Source organism: Danio rerio, chromosome 9 (genome assembly GCF_049306965.1).
Source record: "Danio rerio strain Tuebingen ecotype United States chromosome 9, GRCz12tu, whole genome shotgun sequence".
Classification (NCBI taxonomy): Eukaryota; Metazoa; Chordata; class Actinopteri; order Cypriniformes; family Danionidae; genus Danio; species Danio rerio.
This window is the reverse complement of record NC_133184.1, coordinates 39,130,001-39,152,992: the sequence shown is the minus strand read 5'-3', so window position 1 is coordinate 39,152,992 and position 22,992 is coordinate 39,130,001. Positions and strand designations below refer to the sequence as shown.

The following is a 22,992-nucleotide window of genomic DNA, read 5'->3' as shown; positions in this document are numbered from 1 at the left end:
AGAGTCAATAGTTCGTATTAGGTTTATATCTTCTAAACGCAAATTTTGTCACTGTTAAATTTAGCTCTGGGAGCACCAGATTTTCTTAAAAGTAACATATTTACAGTATACTAACATTTTAAAAAATATATTTTAATTTCATGGAACCTTTAATATGCTTTGAGCATAAGCTGTAAAAACAACATACAGTACACTAATGATGCACAGGTTTAATCGACAATAAGTAAGGTGTATCAATTTAAAGGATCATCGACAATTAAGCATTGATAATATACCTATACTTTTCCAAGAAGTGAACTTGGTAAAGAAGCAAAATTGAGCTTGTGTTTCTGGTCTCTAAGGACCCGTTTACTCTGCCCATTATATGTGACCCAATTCCGATTTTTTGCTCATTCGTAACACAGATTTGATCTGTTCTATGACCGTGTAAACACAAAAAAAGAATGCATTTGGATATTCAGAGATCAGTATCAGGCCATATGTGCAAATAAATCAGATATAAATTGGAAATCTGACAATGCGACATGCCATGTAAACAGGCAGATCAGATTTATAAAGGCAATCCGTTTTGTACATTATTAAACTTGCAAAAATGTGGTACTTCTCCGAAGATTAATGACGCAGAGGGAGGAGCTTAGGTGGAGACGCTGACGTGGTAAACAACAACAACAGAGGAAACATGGAGGAGGAAAGTGGTCAGTCGCCACAATTTGCAACTATCAGACCTGAGATCTCTCTCATACCCACAAATTCCTCTGATTGGTGGAAGACACCATAAATAAACCAAAGCTGCGATGACGGCCCTTTCCCTCCTCCTCCGCCTCAAAATCATTTTAAAGTTGTACAGACTTCGCATATTTCACAGAGATAAAATCAAGGTAATTTTTCTTCTATTGTGGTTAGTAATGTGCAGATGTTGCTGCCTTTATGCATCCCGCAACATTATAAATTGTATGGCAAGTGTAAACACATGAATCAGATATGGGTCACAATTAAAAGAACGTGTAAACGGACAGGCAATACATCAGATATAGGCAACAAATCAGAATTGGGCATCAAGATCTGACAGTGTTAACAGGGCCAAATATTTGTGTGTATGAACTAAAGTCAATGAAAATGAAAGTACAGAGAATCAGAAAAATTTGACTCAATTAGTGGTCTTCTAGATCAGTGTTTCTCAACCACTCACACCAACACTGAATGTTTTGGATATCTGCTTTGTCTGTCACACCCATTTCAGGTCTCTCAGTCTCTGTTAAAGAGCTGATGATCTAAATCAAGTGTGATTAAAAAGACAAAAAAAATATGCAGAGCTTACAGTCCTCCAGGAATGAGGTGAGAGACACTGCACTAGCTAGAAACCCTCACAGTTGAATGATTGTGTCCAAGTACTAGCTCATAAAAAATTAAAAATAACATTGAAAACTGATAAAAATATAGAAGAACATTACATCAACGGATGTTCAAGGATGATATTCCTTGAGCATTTATCTTATGTAAATGTACATTTGCTTGAAAATCCTTGTAAACTCTCAAAGATTTTTTAAAGTGAACCTACACCTTTAAGAGGAGGATTCCTATGCAGTTTAGTTAACAGAGGGCTTATTATGTTGCGAAGGGCTTTCTGCCAGTGGAGCAGCGAGAGGTTGCAGGATGGTTCTGATGAAACAAACAGAAATCCATCCATCATCTCTTCAGCGCCTACACACCAATTGGCCTAAACAGAAACAAAGTGTTCAAAACTCAATAGCAATGCCAACGTAATAACCTGCTATATATAGAGAGCTCATTGTTTCTGCGTTATTTTCAGCCATTGCACGGTGTTGGCAGGCCACCGCTGTTCTGACAGCCACACAAAGGCAGAACGAATCTCGTGGCTTCATTTGGGACCGATAACCCAATCAGATTTGAAAGGATGAGCCAGTTAAGCTCACTCATCTCGGTTTAATCTTCTCCAAGGGATCAGCAGGAAGACTGGGGAGTTTTTTGCAGTCGTTCCTGACACCTGGGAGCAGGCCAGCAACCCGACTGCTCATAAAAACAGAGAGCTGTCAGAGCCACTGACAGAATGGGGAGATGAGTGTATCACAGCGGGCATCTGGATTTGACAGTGGCCAGTATGAACAGAGGCTGATGACTGTATTATTCATAACATAAGCTAATCTCTGAAGAAAATGTGAGTGGTGCTTGTCCCTGACAAACGTAACACCCACAAGTGTTGTGGGTGGTTTCCTAAGCATTGCTATGAAGATACAGCGATGTCTCGAAGATGCTCTGAACCCTAAGCTTTAGTACCCATGAAAAATGGCTCGCACCCACAAACAAATGAGAGATACGCAGCATCACACAACTCAATTAAACACAAAAATGTTGGTCTTTTTGTAAGCCTAATAAATTGGTCAAGTGCAGTTGCAACAATGAGAAGAAAAAAAAAGTGTAAATTCAATTCTTAGTTTTCATTTGCTCACAGAGTGAGAATAAATAGAATAAATCTAATGTACAACATAAGTCATAACTTTGTGTATGTGCATAATATTTCTTAAAGGAGCTGCTGGTAATTAATGTTATAAGTCCTGCTTTTGTTCCTGAGAATTGGGAACAATGAGAATTAACTGTTGAATTTTAATTTATTAATAAGTAATGTTGAAATACTTCAAGTTATTGTTTTTGTAGAGCTAAATAAAACGTAAAAAATTAAATGAACAAAATTAAATGCTACCTGTGTTTTTGTTTTTGTGTTGGCTAGGTAGCTGCATACCAACAAAAAACCTAACAATTAAAAAGTTTTTGAAAATGAGCTTCTATGTAGTGTGTAACACCGCACTAAGTGAATGAAAACATCCGTTGAGGTTTAAATCTGAAATACATTGTGAAATACAAACTCTTGACTCTTTAACGAAATAGTCGACTCAGAGTCTAATAAATGAATTGTGTTGGGTTCAAATCTTTTGCTTGAACTCGTCAACGTTGATACGATACATCACCAAATACTGTATGTACAACTGGTTCCGGTAAAACCTTTCTCTTCAGACACTAGCGGAGCGCAGGGGTTAACGGGACTAATCATGATGCTAATATGATGATCACTGAGAGATGGAGATTCGGCTGCAGGGATAAAATGGTTGAAGTTTATTTTCATAAAAATACCACAGTATAGCCAACCTATTGATGTTTGTTTTCTGATTTTTGATACAATAGCCTACACTGCAATGCAGGATTCATTGGCCGTTCACTATTAAAGACAGGAGCAGCAGATACTATTATGTATGGGACTTTATCAGACTTAAGCTGCAGTCACACCAGAGTTTGAGCTGGCAAAAATCTGTTATACAGCGCTGCGAAAAGGGGCGGAATTAGACAAGATGATTAGACATTAAAAAAAGCAAGCGATTGCTCCATATGTTAAGTTTCTGTACAGAGAGGTCATGTTTTGATCCTTGATTGGTCTCACGCAGTCAAGAGATGCGATTTCGCAGGTCAGAGTTCACCAAGCGTGAACTTTCCAGCGCAGTGATTTGCGAAAGTTGCAGCATGACCTTGCGTTTCTGGTCCGACGCATTAACGTGCGTATGAATGGAAGTCTATGGGGAGAAAAGTCCAGTGACCGCAGCTTTAGTCAGTAACTGTTACAGTTCAGATGGACCAGTTTCTTCTTTTTCCGGATCATAACATGTACTGTAAATGTATTTAAAGTTGTTGCCTCATTTTGTGTAGTTTGCAAAATATGTATTTAACTGTGCTGTAACTTGTAATCGCTCTGCACGGCTTGTAATCAATTATCTATTATAGATCAGAGTTTATACTGTATCTCTCAGGTTAAATGTTTATGGGTTATTCACATATTGCATCCAAAAGCCCGCTGAAAATACAACGCGTGCTTTTTCCTTTACCGATTTAAATGCGTTTCTGAACTTGCAATCCTCTGCTGTTTGCCTTTGCTATGGCCACATCAGCTGTTCGTCACATGCGTGACACAGTCAATTTTCAAAATAGTTCAACTTTTGCCACTGTGTGGGTTAAAATTAAATGTGTGTTGTTATTACATGGGGTTAAGGTTAAAAGTGGAGTAATATGCTGGTGTTTAACTGCATTGCTTTAATGCATTCCTGTATTGGGCTCTCACATACTGTTCTACTTCATATCTGTGGTGGGCGTTTCTCTCTGTCTCGCACTGAACCCAGTCAACCAATCACAACCGACTGGGTCATTGGACCAATCACAGCAGATCAGCTTACGCAAAAGAGAGGTTTGGGAGCAAATGAATCGCTGAACAAATCATATGGGAGTCGTTGGGATAATTCGGTAAAAGTCGTTTTTTTGACCTTGCATGCATATCAGCCTGTAATCAGAGACCCCAAAAACCAAAATATGACCATTTAAACTGCAAAATAGGGGTTCTTTAAAAACTAATAACTAATAACTCAAACTCTATCGACTTCTAGTCCTCTATAAATCAGATTTCTCTTTGGGATCTATGGGATTCATTTTCACTGTTTAGTGCTCATATTGCAAGTGTGATTTAACCCCAAGAATGAATATATTTATTTACGTATATATGTTGTGTAGGCACACTATTAAACATAACCCATCATGACAGGGTGTCTATCTGAATGGAAAAACATCAACAGCCTTTCTGTTAACCTGACAAAACAGTGTCCACCAAGCTAGAATAAAACTGGACTACCTGTCAGTCTAAAGACACCTGTCAGAAAGTGGCTCATCAATATTCAGCTGGAAGCTCCTATTTACACAGCGCCATAGGCCAGACAAGTCAATCTCCCAGCACAGTTTTTCATCAAAACCGCCTCACATCGAAAGTTAATCGTCATTCAAAAACTTAAATCCATATCTCTGCTGTGTGTACCTGTTTATTTAGACTGAGTAAAAGCTTAGTTTGCTTTGCTGTCTATAATGAAGAAAAATATGAAGCTACCTGTGAAGTAAAAAGTGAGGCAAAACAGCAGAAGCCCAGTGAAGAGGTTGCTGAGGAAAGTGACCACCCCGCAGGTGATGCCCTCGGGTACAGGGTAAACCGTCTCAATGAACAGCTCCAAGAAGATGGGCACACTGCTGTTGATGAAGATGCCAACCAGGATGCAGGAGGTGTACAGTGTGGCTAAAGACAGAGAAAGAGAGTGAGTGAGCTGTATTTCAAAAAGATTTCTAGAATAATACAGTATCTTTTTACATATATAGAAAGACAGCTTTGCAAATGATTTTTGATGGAGAAATGCTTTCTAATTGAGTTTTTCTGCTTTGCAGGCCATTTTAGCAAAAATACTCTAATCAACAAGAAAAACACTGCTACACCTCATATTCAAGTAATGATTATGTGCCAAGTTGGTACTACTGATACTAGGGATGGCCAGATCTGGTCACATGATTAAAAAATCGGGGCCAATCACACAGTTTTTAGATTCCATTGGAATCGGATGTTACCTCCCGATCAGGACTTGAATATTTATGTATCTATATAAATATATATATACTCATTATTTTTAACACATCTATAGTTATGCGTTGACACAGAGTTAAACCTCTTTCTTGACTTCACACAGAAACAGCAACGTGTGCGGCATGACATCACTTTGTTGCAGAGATGCTACTGGTTAAATGCTGGCAAAGTAGAACACGAAAGCAGCTAGAAGCGAAAAACGCGAGTATGTCTACGGTCTGGAGATATTATAAAGTTAATGACATTAACATTACCACGGCAAACTGTGAGATATGTAAACTTGAGATTGCCTGCTGGGTATTTTAAGGTGAGATGCTATATTTACTGTTGCACTGATTTCCAAAATTGAAGAATTTGTTTTTTGTTACTTGATTGTTCAAGCTACCTCACAGTGCTGTTTGTTAACAGAGCTGTTGAATGTAAAATAAGATGAATACATAAAAAATAAGAAACATCCTGGATCTGTTTCTACGCTCTTCTCTATTCTTGTTTTATGTATTATAGAAGTATGGAATCGGGTTTCGGTATCGGTTGATACTCAAAATCTAATGACCCGTACCAGATATCAACTCTGCAGGGTGCCTAAACTTTTGTAAACGCCATTTTTCTTTTCAATTATTTTAAAAGTGTAAAAAAATATAACTTTTTTGACATACTATAAGAATGGCTAATCTGCAATTTAATGCCTTTTGGAGATTGTTACATCTTTCCATAGCTTCTTTTTTGTACATTAGTACAATTTTTACCTGGGGTGCCCAAACTTTCAATCCCCAATGTATTGGTTTTTTACCTATATTTTCAAACTGCTTTGTGTTGAGCTGATGCCAACATCTTTTCTGTTTGTGTGTTTTTGAAAAGTGTTAATTTAAAGGTTAATTTGCAGAGTCCGGCTTAAGATCTTTATTTATTAGCTTTTTACAATAAATTAAAATCAGACTTGTGATTTTATGACCTCAGTTGATGCTTTGCTCCTAGATGGAACGAGCATTTCTTTCATCTTTAGTAGTCTAGCAATCAGTCTTTGAATAAATTTCTAGAAGGGCAGGTACTAGGACCCAACGGGAGGCTGCTTGGGAGTAATATTGTTAAGAAAAATGTATTAATGTATTTTCATAAACTTTCCTTTAGGTTTACAAGTTATCAGATTAATCTGTCAGTGTTTGAGAAGATCAGGGTTTCATCAAGTCAAATATAAGACTTTTTAAGATCTTGACTATTATAAAAAGGAAATTAGGACTTACACAAGGCTAAACGCTAAAGATTTTTTCTAATGGCCCAGTAAAAACATCTTAAAAATCATTAAAACAAATGTTATTGTAAGAAAGATAATTAAAAAATATTGGTAAATACAGTTAATAAATAACCTTTTGTTAAAACTTTTTTTGAGATGGAATGGTGTTAGCTTGATTGTGTAGCTTTACATGGAAAATTAAAACCTGTTAAAAATGATTTAAGACACAAAACAATATTTCTGTTAATTTATATTTTTTAAAGCCTGAAATTTTATTTAAAAAATTTAAGACCCCATGGATACCCTGAAGATGGTAACTTTTGGCTGTCATTAAACATTAGCTGACATTTGGCTGTCAGTGAAAATCTGTAGGGCTAGTTTTTGTTATACGTTTCAAATTTGGACACTAGTTGGGCTCACGTTGATGGCAGTTGGCCTAATTCAGCATGTTAAATCCACACTGTCAGTGAGGGATTGGTGTGTTGAAGTGGTGTTAGGCTGTCAGTAAGAGAGATCACTCTAATTGGATGTTCGGTTTAATGAACGGGTTGTACGAGAGAATAAAATAAAAGCAAGCAAAGACAGCTCAGAAAAAAAGCTGTTCTAATGTTACGTCATCATAAGAGTGTTTTAATATGCAAATATTTTTAGGCTCTGAATATATTTATTTGCAGTCGCCTGTAGCCGTTTTGTGTTTGAGCGCAGCATTTTGGCCAAGGCACAGACAATACTGTCAGATTGGGGTGCCAATAATTATTTTACATCAGCTTGATGTGCCATGGCTTTATCGGAAATATTGCAACTAGGGATTAAAACTTCATTTTATAATCCCAGTATGGGATTTTTGCCATTAAAGGGCACATATTTACAAATGTGTTTTGATGCTGCTGTGGGGAATCATGGAAGTTGTCATCTTCATTACATCCTATGGGACTCCTCCAAAAATATTTCTGAAATATTTAACACTTCTTATCATGGTAGTATGAAATAGAGTAAGACTGAAAAACCATCCATTTTTCTTTGGTTTAGTCCCTTTAATAATCAGGGGTCACTACAGCATAGTGAGCCGCCAACTTATCCAGCAAATGTTTTACACAGCGGATCCCCTTTCAGCTGCAACCCAGTACTGTATTAGGAAACATTCATACACACTCATTTATACACATACACAACTGCCAATTTACTTTATTCAATTCACCTACAGCGCATGTCTTTGGACTGTGGGGCAAACCCATGTGAACACGGGGAGAGCCTGAATCAATTGCTGATGCAACACAACAGCAGTAGAGCTTTTATTATGCCACTGTCCACCGCTTTCAGTTCTTCTAGTCATGATCATGTGGAGAAGAAGCAGCAATGTTTTATCATAATTAATACATCATACTGAAATATATAAGGCTGTTCTAGTGGCTTTTAAATACTTTAATACAAAAATTGATCACACTTTATTTTGATGGCCTGTTTGTTGAATTTAAGTTACATTGCACCTACATGGCAACTAATTCTCATTAGATTATAAGTAGACTGTTAGGTAGAGGTTAGCGTTAGTGTAAGTTGACATGTACTTGCAAAGTTTCTTATAGTCAGTTAAATGTCTGTTTAGAAGCAGTATCAACAGATATTAGGAAGAAAGTCTACTAATACACAAATGGACTATCAAAATAAAGTGTTTCCCAAAAATCTTTAAATTATTTGAAGAATAGTAATTTGAAAATATAAGACTATAATTATTTGATAAAAAATACAATAAATAAAATGTTATTTGTAAAATTGATTACAATTTAATATAAAATGTTTTCTAATTTATGATTTTTGTTTTATTATTTAGTGAACATTTCAGGTAGATTTTCAGCAGCCAAGACTGCAGATTGTCATATTATCATGAAAAGGGGGAAAATTAACCCGGAAACCGACGCCAACATGGGGAGAACATTCAAACTCCACACAGAAATGCTAACTGACCCAGTTGGGATTTGAACCAGCGACCATCTTGCTGTGAGGCGACAGTGCTAACCACTAAGATAACATGTCGCCCCAGACTCAAAATGAACAGAATATTATTTAGACATTCAGATCCATATATTTCAAATGGATTTTTAAACCTCTTGAATGAAGTAATAAAAAATAAAACTTTTTACAATCATGCATTCTATGACAAGCACTTATACTGGTGTCACATTTGATATAAATGCATTTATTCAAGTGTGCATTGTTGCTTCTAAGCAACAGCATTTCTTGTCAAATGTCTTTCAGACTCCGAGACATTAAAATTGCACTACACACACATGCGCGCACACACACACACACACACACACACACACACAAATCTCAATTTTTTTCTGGTGGCAGGCTTTAATTTGATAAAGCGTACGAAGGGAAGTACTGGTATCCACGTGGTAACCGTGACATAAGTGGAAAAAAATGACAGCGGCGCTGTTAAATTACAGGGACATGGTAGACAAAGAACTGCTGTCAATTATTCCATGCATAACGATTCCAGCTAGAATAAGTTGTGATGAATTGATGTTGCCACAACATAGCCTTGTATTCATTAGTGAGTGATATGAATCACGAGGGGCATGGGGAGCCAAGGATGACAATGGGACACGAGTGTGCGATATAAAATCATGGCAGATGGAGCGACGGCCCATGAGCCTGCCAGGAATTCTGGGAGAAAACAGATAAAAAAAAGTCAGGTGCCAACCATCAAATGATAATTGATGGAAATATTTGAGCAGGCTGATCTATGGGGCATATGTTTGTTTCAGGCCGGCTTCTCTAGAGCCCCACTCGCTTTTTCCCTTAACTGATCTGGACTTAATGAGTTCCTCTGGCTCCCTCTCACCAATACAATTGCAGCTTCCCTACGCTGGCTTTCGTCTGCCAGACTCCCTGCGGGGTGACAGTTTTAGGGGATGTGCACGAGGCAGAACATACTGTCCTTTTCACTACAGCGTACCTTTCGTGGAGGGCAGGTGAGTGAGCCTGGTCAGGCAGGTGAGCGTGAACCAGGTGGCCGCCAAGGATGCGCCGGCAAACATCAGCACCAAAATCAGCTTCAGCATTCCTCGAATATAGTCAGCAAACCTGAGGGCAAAAACAGAAAACAAAAGAGTGTAGGAGGAGAGAGAGTTGAATCTCGAGTCATAGCTCAAAGGTGACAGAACAAGACACACACGCACGCACACAAAAACTACAGAGGCGGCAAATTACAGGCAGGCGCAGGTGAAACTTTTTCACAGATGTTATTTTTGGCACCGACGTCAGAGACCAGACGCAAGCGGAAAATCTTGTCCCTCAAAAAAACGTGCCTACTGAAGAGAACTCAAAACAAATGCTCATGCTGTCTTGTATATTTGATCCGCTCTAACATCATTGTTTTTGATGAATTTTTCCACAGCGTTTCCTCTCATCGGGTATCAGACACATTTTAACACCTCTAACATGACGGCAATACATGGCAATTTCTCTAGGGCATGTTATGCACCATCTTTAAAAGATGAAAGCCGTCATAATAAAAATATTTTATGGAGGAGCTATTATTTGTTGCATCAGAGCTCAAAGACACATATTTTTTAATGATAGCTTATGGGCTTTTTATTCTTTTAAAAGTAATCATTCCAGAAAAAATGTCTTTCTGTCCTGTCTTTTAATGTTTATCAGTATGATAAAACAGCACTTTTTAACATACAATGAAAAGAAAATGAGACCGAAGGAAGGCTCTGAAATTACAAATAAAGCACCATAAAAGGGGCCACATTACTTAAAAACTACTCTCAACATGATGTTGACAAGAACTCATCAACTACAGTGTATGATGACAAAGTAGATGCTATTTGAGGGCAGCCAATGATGATCACAGAATGACATTACATAAATGTGCTACAAGATCTGTGTACATCGATTAAACTAGTCCTTTAAATCACTTTAGCAGCTTTCCCACAATTCTAAGAACAATGCGGTATGGTTCCAGTTGTATTTCCACATGAGCTTGTTACATCGCGCATGATTACAAAGCATTCTCTGCACGTAATTCCAGGCACGGATCATGCTGAAATGGTAAAGAGCTTGTGTGTGTAATGCTACCATTTTGTTGCCTGGCAGCTAGTTTCTTTGTAGCAGGCTATACATAAGCTTTATTCATTTACACTTTATTTATTTTTTGTTATTTGACAAAACAGTACCAGAAAAAAGGTTTTCAAACAGATATATCGGATTATCATCAATGTCTTATTTTACATAATACTTGCATTAGTAAGTCAATAACTTGAGCATTTGTATTACATTCCAGTCAACTCCACTATTGTTGTTTATGAAGATACCTATGGTTTCTGCAACATTCATTCTTCCATTGTGAGATGCCACACCAAAATTCATCCCACCACGCATACATTACAGCTTCTTATTTAAAACATTTAGTCGTCTTTTTTGGGGTTTTTTAATAGCGGGTTATAAATCGCACCAAAACGTATTAAAAGCTAAGTGAATTATAACAGCGCAAACATTTCTGTAACAGTAGTAGTGCTGTGCTTTATTTGTTTAAACTTTTAAGGTGACATGCTGACTGACAGGTGTGTGAGGCCAGCAAACATGACGCAGCTTTCAGTTAAGATGAACACAGTTTCCATAGTTATACTTTATAGATAAAGATCTATGGCTCTGCATACAATGACTTGATCATGCAGTGGTTTATAGCCGTTTCACTTTACTTCAGAAAGCATTAATGCCGCTCTGTCTATTGGAGACATTCATAAATATTCTAGCAAATCTAATAATTGTTGGAGACATGCTCGTAACATAAATGCACTAAATCGTACTTCAGCAGCGTTTATTTGTGATCACACAAGAAAATCTGCACTTGAGCCGCGTATATTTGAGGGTTTGCAAAAAGTTTTGTGCAGGAAATCGGTGCACAAGCAAAGAGTTTGGCATGCTCGTATTGCATAAATGTGATCTCGACTTGTAATACTGCGCTCATATCATAAGTCATTGAAATACTGCCATAGGTATCTGGTATCTGGGTAAAAGGCCTGCTGTCAGAGCTGGAAAAAATCCTAGAGGATACACTGGATCCCCATTAGTCACTACCTACATACATAGTGGCTATTCTTCCTGGGGTTCAACAAATAAAATGACAAATTGACATTGAATCATCATCAAAAAAATATTTTTGCCTGGATTGGCACAGAATGGAACAGTTAAACAGTTAATAATAAAAAAAAAAAAGGTTGCAGCGTTTGTGTAAGAAAAATACTAGATTTATGTAAACATTCATTGAAAATAATTTTTACACATCTCAATCTCAGTTCAAGTACATTTAAATTCGGCATATCAAAACATATACAGATGTACAGAACCCTTCTGCAATACTTCTATGTGTTTTTTAGGGTAATTTGGAGCTGTGGTCTTCAAAATGTCTCTTTTGTGCTAAATAAAAAAAAAATTATATAGGTTGGAATATACGAAGAATATATACATTTCACTTTTGACTCTTCCTGTAATAATCAAGCGTAGACTTTAATTGGTTCTGCTTCACACTTTACTTTCATGACCCTCCGAAACACAGTCTCGTTTTTCATTCAAATAGCAATGTCACCCCTACCTCCCGACTGCTGTCTGACGATTAAAGTCTGGTGGTTGGTCAGGCCTCACATTGTTTGCCCAACTGCTCAGCATACCTCACACCACAAAACTGTTAATTGACCTGCAGAGACAGCCTCTTATGATTCACCCGTCTAGGATAACTCCACCATAACGGCAAACGAGGACGAGTCTTTGACGAGGACTTGCAGCTATTATATCCACCTCCAGAATGGCATCAATTAGAATGTGAAGCCATCGCCCCTGCAGCTCAATTTTAATGCATCCATTTTTCTAAAGCGTGGACTTGACCCAAAGGGCTGTGCTCCGCGGCGGAGAGCGTATAATAACTCATGTTAACGCATTTCCCACACGATTCGTGGCACGGGGAGGCCGCTGGACCCCGTAACTCACAGGGGCCCATTAACGAGAGATCACTCGCCAAACGACCACTAATAGGACCAGGCTGCCACGGAGACTTAGTGGGGCATCTGTTGCTTCTCTCTGCAACCTGTCCCAACAGAACAGCCAAAGTGAGAAAAAAGCAAACACGTAAAAGTGCCAAAGCAACCAGCAGGGTGTGCATTCTTTAATCAGCTTTATCAATTCCCATCAGCTCATGGCTCATTTGAATAAACACACACACACAACACAAAATACAACACACACAACAAGGGCAGCGGGCAGATCTTCATTGACATTTGAAACAACTTTTGGCTGGATTCACTAACAGCTTGTGCCAGTGCAAACCTTCTTTTAGTATTAAACTTCACTCAGAATTTACAAATGGCATCTAGTGAAAAATTAGCAATAGAAGGTAGGCCTGCACAATTAATTACTTTCAAACCGAAACCGTGATTTGAAAAAGTGTGATTTTCAAATCCCAAAAGCTGGAATTATTTAGATTATTACTATGGTGAGGGAGGCGAGCACAAGTAATTATAATTATCCAACCCGCGGCCATATATAACATCGGCGAATAACGCCAGAGCTGACTGTTTTGCTGTGTTCACACCAGACGCAGTATGCAAGAATAAATCGCACTATTCGCACATAAAGACACGTGAACATTTTGAGTTTACTTGTTTCATTCGCCCCTACAAGAGAAAGCTCATTTAATGTGGCGCGAATGTTCGATGAAGTACAGATTTTCCAACTCAAGCGATTCGTGCGGTATGTGCAGAATGCCCTTTAGGTGCATCAATCTCGCAAAACGCTCAACTCGCACGACTTGCACTGCCTCATTTGCGCGTATTGCACCGTAGGATGTCTATTCGCGTTTTTGCACTGACTTAACATGTAAATTACTCTGGTGTGAACGCAGCATTAGAGCCAATCCTTTCTGTTGAGTGCGGAAACACAATGACCAATCAAAGGTGTTTATAAACTTGCTTGATAATGCTCAAAAAGCAAGCGGGATAATACCGATATGGTCACAGAGAATGTGTGTTTCTTCACAAGTAGTGCTACAATTTGTCATGCGAAGTCACGCACTGTGGTGCAGCAGCAAAGGCCGCTTTTCATTTTTGTGCTTTTCGCAATATCCACCAGGTAGCGGAAGGAACAACCGTTTTTTTCATTGTTGGACCAGTGCAAGCGAACGCCCTTAAAATCAAACAATCCGCCCAGGGGTGCATTTCCAAAAACCATAATTAGCCAACTAAGGTCACAAGTTCCATCATTATGATGAATAAATATAAGGGAAAGAAAAAAATTTGCTACTAGTCAGCTTAAGATGTTCCATAAGACACCTTATAGGCTAGGAGTCTTTCTTTTTGCTTAAGATTGCTCTTATGTTTCCCTTTTAATTTAAATGTGTCGCATAACATTATAAAGTAGTTTTAATTTAATAAGTCATATTTCTTTGCTGTGTCCTCCCTGATGTTTCAATAATGCATAAAAATCTTTTCAACACTTTAAATGTATTTGCATTGATTAATTTGCTATAAATGCACATGTTGTTCTGTGCATGCACTTGAGTTTTGTTGATACGGTCAAAGACCTTTTTTTGAGCTGGTAAAATTGGTAAAAACAGTTCATTTATCTGACTGCCTGTATTAAATGACAAAATTGTATTATAAATAATATATAAACATATGTATAAATTATACATTTTAATAAAAGAATTCTTGTGTAGTGAAGTTAAGTCAAAAATATAAAGCATTGTCAGTGCACCATGAATGTCACGAAATCAATATAAAAAATGTAATACAATCTAAAATGTAAAGGTTTTATATGTCTATATATACAGTTTTAGATATAATTTATTAATTTGAGGTTAAAATATTGTAGTTATTTTCTTAATTTGTCATGAAAACTGACAAAATTATTGGAAAAAAATGGTATTAAATAAACAGTAGCATAGTGTAGCGTACCTTGTGATTATGCTTGGTCTATCATTGGTGCTGTTAAAACCACCACATCAAACCTGCAGCTCGTTCATGAAAGTATAGTAAACCGCATTTTTAATCGCAGTTCAGATCAGATAAAGAGATGTAGATTTGCATCCCTAATGGAAGGCATGAATACAGGTACAGGGTTTCTACAGGTTTCATCAAGTCAAATTTAAGACTTTTTAAGACCTTTTTAAGACCATTATGAAATAAATTTCAGACTTACAGTACATAAGGCTAAACGCTAAGTTTTTTTTTCAAATTGCCCAGTCAGAATAAAAATAAAAAAAAACATTAAAACCAAATGTTATATTAAGGAAGATAATTAAACTATATGTATATAAATGGAAAAAATATAAATAGAGTTGGCAAATAGAGTTAATAAATAAGAGTTGACACATTTTATTGATATGGAATGTTAGTGATAGGATGGGTGTTGGTTTGATTGGGTAGCTTTACATGGACAAATGAAAATTAAGACTCGTTTAAAATGATTTAAGATCTACAACAGAATATTTTAGTGAATTTAAGACTTTTTTAGGCTCAAAATTTGGATTTTAAAATTGAAAACATTATTTTTAAGACCCCCTTAGTTATTTGTGTAAACCTGTTGCACATGGAATTGTGCTTGATTCCTCTGAGATGCAAAATTTATAAGTTAAGATTATTAAATGAAATATGGTACAATATTAATGTGAATGCGTGGACAAGGTGAAATAAAAAAAAATTTAAAAATACTCATCCTTATAGAACAGAGAAAAGCTTTTCTTTCATTCAGGCTTTATTTCAGAGACTTTTAAGCATTTATAGTATATACGTTCCCCTTCGGGGGGAACTTCAGCACTATAAGTGGATTTGATTGTAAAATCCACGCATTGGGAGGTTCGGTTCAGAAGCTACTCGTCTGAAAGAGTATTGAACGGGCCAATTAAGAATGAATTGGCAGCGCAAGCCTGCGCAGGTGAGCGGCATAAGCAATCAACTGAGTATATAAGCTCACCTGGCGCCAGCAGACGCTATCCTTTTCGCTTCAGAGACTTTCTGATCGAGTCGATGAGGGTTCCTCCTGCTGTGACCAGCGATTCTGAGCGAACGAGAGCATTCTCCCGGTCCAGAGTGTGTACACGCAGTGGCAGACGGTCGAGCTGGGTTTCTCCCTTGCCTGGCGTTCTTTGGGTCCGGTCCTCCAGAGCGGTGCGTATAAAGTTGCAAACTTCACAGAAAGAGCAACACAGTCGTGCAGCACGTCCTTATCAGGACGGCGCTCCGACTGTGCGTTTCTGGATGCGGTGGTTTCCTGTCCTCGGATGATGGGCGCGGGCACTGTGTTACATGTCTGGGGGTCCAGCATGTTAATGCGCTGCTCGCGGGCAGTTCATGTCGTCATTGCGATGCCATGACTGTTGCGCAAGATCGCGGTTAGCCTTTGCAAAAGGGCGAACCACCCCAGTTGTCCCCTGCTCTGCAGCGGGCACTCGGGCAGATCTGAGGGTTTCAGCGAGAGATAATCCGTCGCCCACGGGCCCGCGGACCTCCCGCTCCTCTAAGCGCTCCATCCAAGCTTCGGGCGGGGGAAGCGATCCGTCTAACAGATGGTAGCCCTTACGCCCGATGACACCGGAGACCAGATGTCCACCGCGGCATCGGAGGGTGGGCTTTCATTGTCCGATGATCCAGACCCGCTCGCCCCCTTCGGGCTGGTGAGCGCTGTCACTACGGATCCTGAAACGGACATGTTAGCCGTGCTTTCCCGGGCTGCTTCGGCCGTGGGTTGGAGATGGTTTATCCCCCAGCTCCGCGGCCGGACCGACTAGAGGGGCGTTCCCTTCTTCCCGGAGGTGCACAGTAGGCTCACGCGGTCTTGTAAAGCACTTTTTTCTGCTCGTGCTGCGTGTTCCTCCACCCTAACCACTCTTGACGGTGAAACGGCCAGGGGGTATGTGGCGTTTCCTCAGGTTGAGTGCGCGATGACGGTAAATCCGCGCGGCGCCTCTTCTTGGCGGGTTCGCCTCGTCTCCCATCCAAAGCCTGTAAGTTATCTACCTCCCTCGGAGCTAGAGCTTACATAGCTGCGGGCCAGGCTGCTTCCGCCTTGCATGCGATAGCCACCTACCAGCGCTACCAAGCGCAGGCGCTGGCCGAGCTGCACGAGGGTGGGTCCAACCCAGGCTTACGAGCTTCGCACCGCCGCCGACTTAGCTCTTCGGACTACTGAGTCCGCTGCGTGTGCGTTGGGGAGGACGATGTCCACATTAGTGGTCCAGGAGCGCCACCCCTGGCTGATATGCGCAAAGTCGACAAAGTCCGCTTTCTTGACTTCCCCATATCCCCAGCCAGGTTCGGCGACACTGTCTGTGAATTCACCCAGGAATTCAAGGCGGTGAGAGAGCAGTTGGTGGGTGATGTCTTATCGGCGGTCCGTAGCCCGCTCCGCCCGCCGTGCCATTCATACCTGCTCCTCGCCGAAGGCGCCCGCCTACGAGAGCTGCTCCGCCCCCGCACACGCCTCAGGCGAAGCGAGCGCGTCGGGCACCTCGGAAGCAGGCAGCCCCCCTGCCCAGAACGCCGCTAAGTCCGGCAACGGACCGCGAAGCGCCCTTGGGACAGGCCATCTGGAGAAGAGGGAACTTGCTCTTTCCCCGCTGGAGGGCGGGGCCCCATTTCCAACGGCACTTTTTACTGCCATGAAAACATTATGAAAGGGCACTTTTCACTTCCCCAGATGTGACAGCCCGAAATCTGCCAGTCTGGGACGCTATGCTTTCTAGCTTGCAGATTCGGTGCGTTTCGCCAGTGGCTTACGAGCGCTGGGAGGACGGTCTCCTTTCCCCCAACCATCGAGCCTCCCCTCCGGAGCTCGGGTTCGGAGTGAGAGCAAATATCTCACCTCCAGCTTTTCCGTGGGACCCGCGAGCTTCCCGGATCAGCACACCCACTCCGCGCTGCCCCACTGCTGGTACGTCAGCGATTGTAGCGATGAGTCCATTAGCGAGAGCTCTGCCTGCCTGGTTAGCGCGGGCCAGCTCTTCGCGGTGGCTCATACGCACAATCAGACTCGGCTATGCGATTCAGTTCGCGAAACGGCCCCCCAAGTCACGGGTGTGTATTCACCAGGGTCAGCCCCCTGTCCGCCCCTGTCTTGCGAGAGGAGATTGCTGTCCTCCTGGCGAAGGATGCAATCGAGCCGCTCCCTCCAGCCGAGATGGAGAGCGGGTTTTAGAGCCCATGCTTCATCGTGCCCAAAAAGAGCGGTGGGTCACGGCCAATCCTAGATCTGCGCGTTTTGAACCGCTGCCTGCACAAGCTGCCGTTCAGAATGCTCACGCAGAAGCGCATCCTCCGGTGCGTTCGTCCTCTGGGTTGGTCTGCAGCATTAGACCTGATGGACGCGTATTTCCATGTCTCCACTCTTCCTCGCCACCGACAGTTCTGCGGTTTGCGTTTGAAGGTCGAGCTTGGCAATACAAAGCCCTCCCCTTCGGGCTCTCTCTGTCTCCGCGGGTCCTCACCAAGCCCGCGGAGGGTGCCTCAGCGCCCCTTCGGCTCGCGGGCATCTGCATACTCAATTTCTTTACGACTGGCTGAATTTGCCCTCTCTTTTGATTATGCACAGAGTTGATTATGCACAGAGACAAAGTGCTCTGGCACTTCCACCTGTGGGGGTTTCAGGTGAACCGAGAAAAGAGCAAACTCGCCCCCGTGCAGAGGATCTCTTCTCTCGGGCTGGAGCTGGACTCGGTCACCATGGCAGCGCGCCTCTCCGGAGAGAGCGCGCTCAGCTGATGCTGTACTGTCTGAGAGAGCTCGACAGTAAAATAGTGGTCCCACTGAAACTATTTCAGAGGCTCCTGGGGCATATGGCATCCGCAGCCGCTTCATGCCGCTCGGATTATTCTATATGAGACCACTTCAGCACTGGCTTCACGATCGAGTCCCCAGACACGCATGGCACGCGCGCGCACACCGAGTCTCTGTTACTGCGCTGTGTCGCCGCGCCCTCAGCCCTTGGAGCGACCCCTCGTTCCTACAGGCCTGGGTGTCTCTAGAACAGGCGTCCAGTCTTGTTGTCGTTTCAGCAGACGCTTCCAACACGGGCTGGGGGGCTGTGCGTTGCGGGCATGCGGCTGCGGACCTGTGGAAAGGTAACCAGTTGCATTGGCATATCGCCTGGAGCTGTTGGCAGTGTTCCTCGCTCTCCACCGTTTTTTTCCGGTGTTGGAGCGGCAACACGTGCTGGTCAGGACGGACAGTACGGCGGCGGTGGCGTATATCAGCCGTATAGGGGGTATGCGCTCTCGCCGCATGTCTCAGCTCGCCCGCCGTCTGCTCCTCTGGAGTCATCCGCGGCTGAAATCGCTGCACGCCATTCATATTCAGGCAAGCTCAACCGTGCAGCCGATGCGCTCACACGGCAGCCTTGCGTCCTGGAGAATGGAGACTCCACCCCGAGTCTGTTCAGCTGATATGGGCGCGATTCGGGGAAGCCCAGATCGATCTGTTGCTTCCCCCGAGATCGCTCATTGCCAGTTGTTCTTTCCCTGACCGAGTGCTCTCGGCACGGATGCACTGGCTTACAGCTGGCCTCGGGGCACGCGCAATACGCGTTTCCCCCAGTGAGCCTGCTCGCGCAGTTACTGTGCATGGTCAGGGAGGACGAGGAACAGGTTGCTGGTTGCGCCCCTCTGGCTCAACCGGACCTGGATGTCAGAGCTCTCCCTCGCGATAGCCCTCCCCTGGCAGTCCCTTCGAGAGAGCACCTACTCTCTCAGGGACAGGGCACCACCTGGCACCCTCGCCGATCTTTGGAGATTTTTAGACGCGAGGAAGACTTAGGTAACCTCCGATTGCGGTGGCTAATACCGTCACTCGGGCTAGAGCCCCCTCCCCGAGCGCGCCTATGCCCTGACGTGAAGTCTATTCACTGAATGGTGTGTCTCTCGCTGAGAAGACCCCCGTAATTTGCCAGATCAGCGTTGTGCTTTCTTTACGCCGAGAGAAGTTGGAGAGCAGGCTGTCGCCCTCCACACTCAAGGTTACGTGGCTGCCATCTCCGCTCTCATAACGCGGTGGCTGGCAGCACCGTGGGAACGCATAACCTCATCATCCGGTTCCTCAGGGGCGTTAAGCGAATTAATCCACCCCGCCCCCTCTCATGCCCTCTTAGGATCTCGCCCTCGCTACACAAGCCGCGTCAGATCCCTTCGATCCTCGACTCAGTATATTTCTGTCCCTGAAGACAGCTCTGCTGGTCGCGTTGATATCGATTAGAGGGTCGGGGACCCGGAGGCATTTTTCGGTCAGTGACTCGTGCCTGTAATTGGGCTGGCTTCTCTCACGTCCTGAGACCCCGCCCGCGATATGTGCCCAAGGTTCCTACCACTCCGTTTTAATACGAGGTAGTGAGCCTGCAAGCGCTGCCCTCGGAGGAGGCAGACCCAGCCCTTATTTATTGTCCAGTTCGTGTTTTGCGTATTATCCGGACCGCACTCAGAGTTTAGATCATCTGAGCAGCTCTTCGTCTGTTATAGCGGTCGGCAGCAGGGAAGTGCCGTACCGAAATAAGTTCCCACTAGATTGTGGATGCCTTTCTTTCACTATCAGAGCCGAGATGAGCCGCGTCCCCCGAGAGCGCGTGCGCACTCCACTCGGAGCTTCGCATCCTCTCGAGCGCGCGCACGCGGCGCCCCTCTAACAGACATCTGTAGAGCTGCGGGCTGGGTGACACCCAACACATTTGCAAGGTTTTACAATCTGCGAGTGGAGCCGGTTTCCTCAAGGGTATTAGGTAACCCTTGGTGATTGAGGGAACAATACGGTAGGGTGTTGAAACACGCTTGCTGCGCCATTTTCCCTAACACGGAGATACGTGCGCCTTTTTATCTGTCAGTAAAGTTCCCCGTCAGGTGAGCCCTGCAGATTCCTCCGTGGCCCCCAGCACTGACTCAGCGGAGGAGTCACTTGCTGGCCCACTACGTTGTAGGTCTGCCCGCTGGTCAGCCCGCGTTTTGGGTAAAGGTGCCTGCTATGTGTGGTCCCCACTAGGCGATCCCATATGCTTATTCAGCCACGGTTAAGTCCCCCCCCCTGGGCGGACCCGTGTCTTCCCTCCCCGCTAACCACTCTTTTGCTATGCGTACTCCCCCTTTTTAGGGCTAGTCCATATGTAAATTCTGCCATCTATCCCCCCTTGGGTAACGGATGGCCTCCGCAGCGTCCTCCCTATCGGGATTGCACGCTTCCCAACGTACTGTCGTATTTTCCTAGAATTATCTAGATGCTCACGACTTCCCAAAAAATATATATAAATCCGTAAAACTTCTGTTGAAGTAGGATAAATTAGGGCCAGGGACACGTTGGAGGACCGCGCCCCCCATGATGTGGGTGCGTCACGCTTGCTTGACTATCTCCTCATCGGGGGTGTTGGTAAGGTGCAGTCATTATGGCGCTTTCAATGGGCTCCCAATGCGTGGATTTTACAATCAAATCCACTTATAGTGCTGAAGTTCCCCCCGAAGGGGAACGTTCGAGGTTACTAAAGTAACCCTTCGTTCCCCGAGGAGGGGAACGGAAGCACTATACTCCGTCGCCATAATGACTGTCCCTTAGCTGTTGAAAGTCTCTTCAGCTTAAAAAGGATAGCGTCTGCTGGCGCCAGGTGAGCTTATATACTCAGTTGATTGCTTATGCCGCTCACCTGCGCAGGCTTGCGCTGCCAATTCATTCTTAATTGGCCCGTTCAATACTCTTTCAGACGAGTAGCTTCTGAACCGAACCTCCCAATGCGTGGATTTTACAATCAAATCCACTTATAGTGCTGAAGTTCCCCTCCTCGGGGAACGAAGGGTTACTTTAGTAACCTCGAACGTTTTTACTAACCAAGCATAACACCCCCTTCTTTTTTCCTTTTTTTATTTTAATTTTCCATGCACTATAAAATATTTACATCATTTGAAAGTTTCCATATATTAAGATTTACAGTTTTTTACAGACAATATATCAGTTCAAACTAATAAAAATAAGTTTTTAAAAAGTCTTTCCAACATTACAAGTTGTTGAAGGAATGATCAAAGTCCTATTAAAAGCATGATATGATCATAAGTGAAGACCACCTGCAATTTTTAATGGGATTGTTTTCTCACGTTAATTTGCCTGTTTAGTAAATTTGGCCTTTTGTAGCTTTCAATCTTAACAGCAATGCTCATACCAACACCGAATCCAATGCAGCAATGTGGCAACTGATTAAACTCAGAGTTTGCCTAATTAAAAGGTTTTCAGAATGCAAAACCTGGCTGGATGTGCTGATTGAAGTCCTCCTGCAAACATTTAGTCATCAGGGACACACAAATCTCTTGCTTTTTTGCAGAGAACATTTTGCTCTTCCTCTCTACTCTACGCCAGTGTCTTAATCAGTCTGTGTGACATGACCATTTCATTAGCATTTTCACCCACTGTTCATAACAAAAGCTGATTTTAATAAATTAGCAGGAAGAGAATAAATTAGCTTTGGGATCTGGGAGGATCCAAAACACCCAGAAAAAAAAAAAGCCTAACAAAGACAAAATAAACGCGCTTTCAGCAGGAGCACAGGACTGATCTGAAAAGTATGACACAAGTTGGAGACTGGCTTATATGCCTAGTTGCCACGGATCCACTCATTCGAGGCCATTTAAAAGCTAAAAAAAACCTTAGAAAGTTTCTAGTAATGTCAGCATTCTAGCATTATTGTCATGAAACTTTAATAATTAGGTCTGAATCACTGTTTTGACAAGTAGAAAATAACAATGCATATTTTAGTTTTTTCTTCTTTTGCTCATATCTTTATACCTCTGCAAGTAGTTTTTTTCTGTCAGGGGCTCAGCATACAACCTGCATATAATTATAATAATATTTTAAATATGAATTATTTTATGTGTGGTTGGCCCTAATTGATTTAGTGAAAAGTTTTGTGTGCGATGGTCATTGTAGAATTACCACCTGCCATAAGCCCACTCCTAAATCGATCCTGTACTGGTCTTAAAAGCCTGTTTTTATGAGACGTCAACATTTTCTCCCCTTCACAATGCTGTCAAGCGAAATATACCTCTTTAAAATACTTTATAATGATTATGTTATAAAAAAGTGGACTTGTTTATATATTAAGTGGCTTTAACAACTTGTAGTAGGGCTGTGTGATTTGGATTTATGGACAGATATTGCTATTTAAACTTAAATTACTATTAAATTTTGTAAAGTCAAGCTTCAGCTCAATATTGCAGCAAACTCTTTAAATAATATGAAGACAATGTGTTTTCACAATATATAAATACATATACATACATACATTTATATATGTA

At 42.2% G+C, this 22,992-nt stretch overlaps 1 protein-coding gene across 1 annotated transcript in view; it reads right to left on the bottom strand.

Annotated features, from left to right (window-relative positions):
- The window catches only part of slc49a4 (solute carrier family 49 member 4), an 86,783-nt gene that overhangs the window by 11,544 nt on the left and 52,247 nt on the right, over window positions 1-22,992 (bottom strand). The window contains 2 exon segments of the mRNA NM_001004597.1: window positions 4,934-5,116; window positions 9,646-9,773. Coding sequence (NP_001004597.1) covers window positions 4,934-5,116; window positions 9,646-9,773 — 311 coding nt within the window.